The 7,230-nt window shown below is 36.7% G+C and overlaps 1 protein-coding gene across 1 annotated transcript; it reads left to right on the plus strand.

Moving 5' to 3' along the window:
* Nucleotides 1-1,897, plus strand: LOC105396335. Its single transcript, XM_038113813.2, has 4 exons — nt 1-169; nt 662-835; nt 1,256-1,409; nt 1,737-1,897. Exons 1-4 carry the CDS (start codon nt 83-85, stop codon nt 1,820-1,822), a joined length of 501 nt encoding a protein of 166 aa, XP_037969741.1. The 5' UTR covers nt 1-82; the 3' UTR covers nt 1,823-1,897.
* Nucleotides 1,898-7,230: the final 5,333 nt, after the last annotated feature.

The raw sequence follows: 7,230 nt of genomic DNA on the forward strand, positions 1-7,230 counted from the left end.
GTGGTCATGATACGCTGTTAATATTTCAATTTACTAAGAAAAGTTTGGTGATTTATACGTACTTATATTTTATTAAATAATTATGAAGCTAGAATCATTTGCTCTTAAAAAATTCCTTTGTAAATTCAATTTGAAAACAGGTGCTTATTGCGTTGCTATATTTTATACGGTAAGATAATAGCCAAATCATTATATAATATATTTTCCGCTATCACAAGGGCACTAGTAACTACCACTATTTATGTGGTAATTAAATATTTTATTATGATTAAGCATAAGGCTTACGTGTTCATGATATTCATGGGGTTCCTCCAAATCCTACATACAAATCAGACTGGCCAATCCTTTATCCTTTAATATCTAAACAACAGATTCACTAACCTCCAGTCCAGTCTCATTGACCCTTCTATCTATTTTATCGTGGCGAGCTATTTTTCCGCATTTAGCCTCTTAGATGGGTCATTGAGTGAAATGGGGTGACTAGCAATTAAACTACCCAAGCTTACGGCAGAAAGCCAGTAGACAACCTAGGTTACTTATCACTTCCCGGAGAGACCCCGGAGATCGGAGGGTTTTTGCTCGCAGTGTCTCCACTCCTCTGCAATGTAAGAAGACACGGGAGGCTGTTTCATCTTCTTTCGTAACTCCTTGACCCTTTCAGATAGTCCTAATCGTCGTACTGATAGCTGCTATAGCGGAACTGATTGCGATTGGGAAGTATGACGCTACCTACAGATACCCGTGGAACCGTCCGCACGCGTACACAATATGTGCGGTTCTGTTCACCGCTACATGTCTGCTTGTTAACACCTTGTTTTTGATCGGGCTTCGGAGGGTAAGTTACTTTTTATAAAACGTATAAAACGATATATCTTTGTTAATAATTCATTTATACAGGACGTGGCAAAAAGACTATAGTATTTAGCCGAAAGGGGGTGACTGCTGACTGATGACTCAGAGGGTCATTCTAAACAAAATTTAGTTCAAGAATTTTTCAAAATTCGTGAGAAAATATGGATAAAGACTCATATCAACTCTACTATATCTGGCGTACCCTGTTCCATAACTGTAGATGTAGCGTAGATGTGGGCGCGTAGTAAAACTTTTGTCACATCTTGATGAGCGCGGCTTGCGCTCCGTGCTAGCCCTTCTGAATAGCTTTTTTTACCACGGTGACAAACCCTTGACAAGGTCTTATCACCGACACGTTAATTCTATTCTATTCTATTCTAAGGACCACCATACATATTTCCAGGGTAAATCGACGTTGGCGCTAAGCTGGCTGGTCCTGTCGACAGTGTGGGTGCTCCTCAACATACTGCTGCTCATCATCATCAGCTGCACGCACCGGGTGGCAATGTCACTAGCTTGCGTGATCCTGGCTTCCATATTCAGTGTCGTGTATATTGGTAAGTTTACGGAAAGACAGGAAATAAACTACCATCTAAAAATGTTACCACTACCACCATCGCACATTGGCATCAGCAATTCCTGTTCAATATTTTGCTAGAATTGAAAGAAAAAGTTGATTTCTGATTAGGTATATTATGTTTGACCAGAAATATATCATTTGCGCCCTTTGTATGTATGCATCATTATTATTATTATTTATACATTTTATTTGCACCAAGAACACAAATTACAAAAAAAAAACAAAACTTAAAAAAAAAACATTACAAAAAGGCGGCCTTATTGCTTATAGCAATCGAATATTAACCATTATGTATATTTTTCAGTTCTGCTGCTCTACGGACTCCTCATTGGCTTCAGCTACTGGGTTGCGTTGAAGAATTCTCGCCGAATAATTCCACAACAAATATAATTTCATAACATTTCATTTCATGTAAAATTTTACTTATTATTATTAAATTCTTTATTGCACATAAATTAATTTGTACATAGGCGAACTTAATGCTAAAAGCATCCAGTTAACCTTGGGCGTTGTGGAGAAAGTGATAGGTAGTGCGCCTTATATAATAAATATGGTATATACTATATATTAAACCTTTTATAATATATAAATATAGTCGTGTCGCTAGTCTAAGGTTGCTTGCACACGACCGACAACCTATGATAGACTTTAACCTGCTAGACAAATGGTGCAGTGAGCACAGAAGAATAATACATACTATAGGTACTAATATTATGAAGGGCGTTGAAAAAGTTGTATACTAAGAAAAATGAAAATAAGGTACTGCCGCTAGCATCATGGGCACATTTTCGTCGGCTATGTCTCGGGGCGGTTTATTTACTTAGCAATATCTAAGCTTAGTTAGTCTTATTTTGTGATATGATTATATGGTTTGAATAACACTTTAGATAGATAGATAGAGTACTCTTTATTTGTACACCGAGAAATAACTAGGGTACAAAAGGCGGTCTTATCGCTTATGTAGCGATCTCTTCCAGACAACCTTTGGATGGATGGAGATATAAATGGGGTACAGTGTAGTTACTCAAAGGAATATAGTTTAATTTAAGTCATTATTATTTACACACTTAATATAATATACTATGTAAAGGTTGTTACAAAAGTGGTACAATCAGCCAAAAGTAAATATGGTTAGAATAACACATTAATATAATACAATTTTCAATAATAATTTAACCGCATAACAATCGTAAAACTCATTTAACATCGTAAATATTTATTCGATGCAATATACAGCAACGAAATGGAATGCAAATACATCCCACTACCTACAGCTATATTACTATTACATACATACATCTCACAAATCTATTATTTCACCCATTATTTCAACTATTGTGATCAAATAGAATTCTATATTTGTTATTTATTTGAGGAACCGGATTCTATTCCGGAAAGTTATTTAACCTTTGCAGATTAATAACTATAGCAACCGATTTCTCAAACGATATTAAATGCACACAATTAATTTTGAATTATGATCAGGAATAACTGAAAGGTGCTCGTTCTCATAAACCGATATTCATTTCGGTTTAAAGGGTGTTCGTATAATATAATTATTACAGTGCAACATTAATGCGACATTCTTGAATAAACACAGCTTGAATAAACATTTAGTTCGTATTAATAAAATCGTAGGATGATGGTCAATGTTAGATCATGTAGGTAAGTGAAAGAGCGGTGGTAGCTCAGTTGGGTAAGCGCTCGCTTCTCACGCTAGAGATTCAGGTTCAAATCCCGGTGCTGACATGTACCAATGAGTTCTTTGAATTTAAGTACAATGTATACCATCGCTCTTACGGTGAAGGAAAACATCGTGAGGAAACCTGCATATCTAGATTTAGCACATCTAGATATGTGAACCCACCAACCCACAGTGGACCAGCATGGTGGGAAATGGCCCAAGCTTAGGAAGGCAGTTTAGACCTTGGGCATATGCACAAAGGTTCTACTCCAGAGAGAGGTGCAGGTACTTACATCCCCACAGAGAATAGAATACAAGAATATAAGTAGGATTTCAGTAGATTGGTATTAAACTTAACGCCTGTAGTCGACGAACGAGCAAAACCACATTGCCCGAGCAGAGCGTGTTGCATAGCGACCTCACACACATCGAGATGAATAACTCAAGGAAGACACAGAACAAACACAATCTTGTATTCCGTCAGACGTTAAATGCGGTTAGAACATGGGAGGTTATTCTAAAAGTTGTTGCAAAAGGGTATAAGCGAATCGCGATTTTACAAAACTCGTAGAACAAACGTTGTTTAGAATGACTCCCTGAGTCACCCCTTTCGCCTTAGTGTAGCCTTTTTGCAACATCCTGTATATGACGAAAAACTAAGTTCAGGCGCGAGCCACGACTCTATATCCTAAAATCCTAATCCTAACTAATATTATAAATGCGAAAGTAATTGTGTCTGTCTGTCTGTCTGTTACACTTTCACGCCAAAATTACTGAACGGATTTGAATGAAATTTGACTAGATAGTCTAGACCCTGAGAAAGAACATAGGCTACTTTTTATCGCGGTATTCCCACGGGAAAACTTTTTAAGGCGAAGCGAAGCTCGCGGGAACAGCTAGTCATTTAATAAACGTGACGATTGCACGTAACTCTCGTTCGTTCGTTTTTCGTCAGTATATAGAGTTACCCCCCTGGGCATGTATAAAGTAGTATATAATGTATATAATGCACGAAGCACCGCAACACGGCTCATATTCCTTATGTTCAATGTTGCAGAAAGCAAAATGAAATGTAAATGCATTTTATAGTTTTTATTTAGCCTATATTAAAATTAGAATAGAATATAACTTTATTGGTCACCAAAAATTGCAAAACAAACAAAGAATACTTATAAACTAGGAACAATGGACAAAAGGCGGCCTTATTGCAAAGAGCGATCTCTTTGAGGCAATCTTAAATGCAGGGAACAAGTTGTAACCGTGTCATAAACGATGACATTACACATATTTTAGTTCGTACTCCAACAAATATCATAGTCCTTGTAGTCCAAACACAATGGTGCACATTTTTCAATTTCAGAAGCTGTAAATTTTGATGTTGAAAATATCTCCCACTATTTCACTATTATCTTCCGCTAGAGACACAACGGAATTGGGAACAAATGGGAAATCAATAAAATATATTACACCTATGTGGCGGTAACAATCAAATGATTTACTTCATTTATCTGTCATATAAATTAAAGTTAATGCTTCACTTTTGTACATAGGGTGTCCCGAATAGTGGACCATCGGAAAACTATTGATACAGGGTTGTCTGGAATCCACAATACTTTTCTTTTTCCTTGGCTAGGTAGTTTTTGAGACACTTATAAATACCGATTTTTAATATTGACAGGATTATCCCCTATTGCTGCGTGCAGAAAATGTATCGCACCATTTTTCATGCATTTTTTTAGTTTTTATTTTTGCAGATAGTTGGGAAAAAAAAGCTTAAACATGTAATTTTTTTAATACTTAAAATTTGAAAATGATGCTGGTGTTTAAAGTGCTTTGGTAAACTAAGAAAATTATGTTTTCACCATAACAAAAGTCTACCTCTGTAATTTGAATTGCCAATGTAAGCCCGCATTAGTGCACTATTCCTAGCAGAAGCCATTTTTGCCGACCGTTAATGAACATCAAAACGGGGCCCTGAAATCTGAACTTGACCATTATTTTAATCGGGGCTTACTCAAAGCTAGTGATTCCGGGAGCTCAGAAAAATCACGGAAAGAGTACCAAAAAGCCAATCATCCTTGACAGCCGGCAAGGTTAATTGGATTATACCGGTTTGTTCAAGTTTAATCCGGATTTTACCGGTGCTAGTTAGGTACCTCGTGTGTCGTAATGTCAGTGTCATCCACGAGGAGTTTGGGTAGGTACTTGTTAGTAAACTAGCCTAGTTACTCGATCTTAGATTAACAATGCAGGAATAAGATCTTAGATTAACAATGCAGGAATAAGGAGAAGGTGTATCACATACAAAAACTTAGTAAATCACAAATCTTCTACCAAACTAATTCAAAATAAGAGCTCAAGTGTAAAAGTGGGGTGTTATTATTTTGTCGAGACGGTTCTGTTTCCCTGACACTTCATCTTGTGGTTTGGTTGGTTTGATTTTGTGTTTGTGTGAAAATAAACTTATATTAGGTACTACGTAAATAGGTACTTTCAATTTAATTTCAGAAATTTCAAGCTATTTTCTTGGCTATTTTCTCAAATCTCAGAGCGAGAAAACTATTTCAACATTTTGAAAAGTTTATAAATTCTTAGAATAGTTTTCCGCATTCTGGGGCACCGCACTGAACCCTGTTTCTTTAGTTATTATTTTACAGGTAAATACGTTATGCTGAGGTTCCTTACAATCTGAAATGTAATTTACCCAATGGGGGGAATTTTGTGATGTTACTCTGCCAGATGAATGTACTGAAATCACACTAAAACACTGTTTCGTGTTAAAATTAAATAGGTAGTTAAAATATTTAACCAAAAAGCTGATATTTATTTTGGTATTTCAGAGTTAGTCCCATGAATGTATGGTTAGGACTAACAAAATTCCACCCTATCCATAAATTAATTATCATCACTCCTATTTTGAAAAATGTAAAATGACTCCAGTATGTACGATGTGTTTGCTACAACCTTCTAGGTTCTTAATAAGGTAATATCTACTATACAGGATGTACTTAAATGGATTTGCTCCTGGAAAATAACACAATTTTTTTTATTAAAATATGATTATTATCTAATGTATAAACGGAAAAAATTGCGAGATTAATATAAAAAGTTGAAATAGGGTATGTTTATGTTTCTTTGGGAAAAGTTGTCTGATACGTCTAAGTAGCACTTTCAGATCATCTGGTTAAATAACACACACACACACACACGCGCACTCACGCCTTGTACTAATGTACTCCCTTGCGGGGTAGGCAGAGGTGCCTTGCTGCACCCACTTTTCGCCAGAGTGTTATGTTAGTCCCAATGTAATAGGGGGCGGGCCTATTGCCATTTTACGGGCACATCCAAGACCTGAGAACAAATATCTGTGTTTAAACAAATATCTGCCCCAGCCGGGAATCGAACCCGGGACCATCGGCTCAGTAGTCAGGGTCACTAACCACTACGCCATTCGGTCGTCTGGTCTGGTTAAATAACATAAAACAAAAATCAGCGGTTAACATAAAAAAGAAGCACTTAAACTTTGTTGGAGTTTATCTTGCACTGCCTTTGAGGCACTCAAAACAAAGTGGTTTCAAATCAGTTACATGCGCGCTAAAAAGGGTTTCAGTGGGTACATATAATATAAATAAATGTATGAGTGTAATATACTCATGTCAAGTATTCGTTTGACAAGCTGTAGGGTATAGCTATGATGGTATCCTAACTAAAATTATAAATGCGAAAGTAACTGTGTCTGTCTGTCTGTTCCTATTTCACGCCAAAACTACTGCACGGATTTGAATGAAATTTGGTATACATATGGTATAGACCCTGGGAAATAACATAGGCTACTTTTTATTCCGGAATTCCCCCGGGATTTTTTTAAGGCGAAACGAAGCTTGCGTGTACAGCTAGTTTAAAATAAAATGATGCGTTGAAGTTGAGCTACTAGAAACTCAGTCCTGTCAAAAAATTGGAAGATGTGATGGGTGGTGCAAGCGTCCACCTACTGGTATCGTACGTATCGGACCAAACGGATTTTCATCAATGTAGGAGAAATGGCGGCATCGGCAATGCCGATGAAGTGGACGCACTTGTGTGTATTTCTATACTAAAGAATACTTAATGCGAT

Source organism: Plutella xylostella, chromosome 18, assembly GCF_932276165.1.
Source record: "Plutella xylostella chromosome 18, ilPluXylo3.1, whole genome shotgun sequence".
Lineage (NCBI taxonomy): Eukaryota > Metazoa > Arthropoda > Insecta > Lepidoptera > Plutellidae > Plutella > Plutella xylostella.

Excerpts from the sequence above, each read along its gene's own strand:
- LOC105396335 (XM_038113813.2), top strand. The coding sequence starts at position 83 with ATGAAGCTAGAATCATTTGCTCTTAAAAAATTCCTTTGTAAATTCAAT. Across the intron at positions 170-661 it reads GCGTTGCTATATTTTATACG|ATAGTCCTAATCGTCGTACT; the intron begins GTAAGATAATAG and ends TGACCCTTTCAG. Across the intron at positions 836-1,255 it reads TTTTGATCGGGCTTCGGAGG|GGTAAATCGACGTTGGCGCT; the intron begins GTAAGTTACTTT and ends ACATATTTCCAG.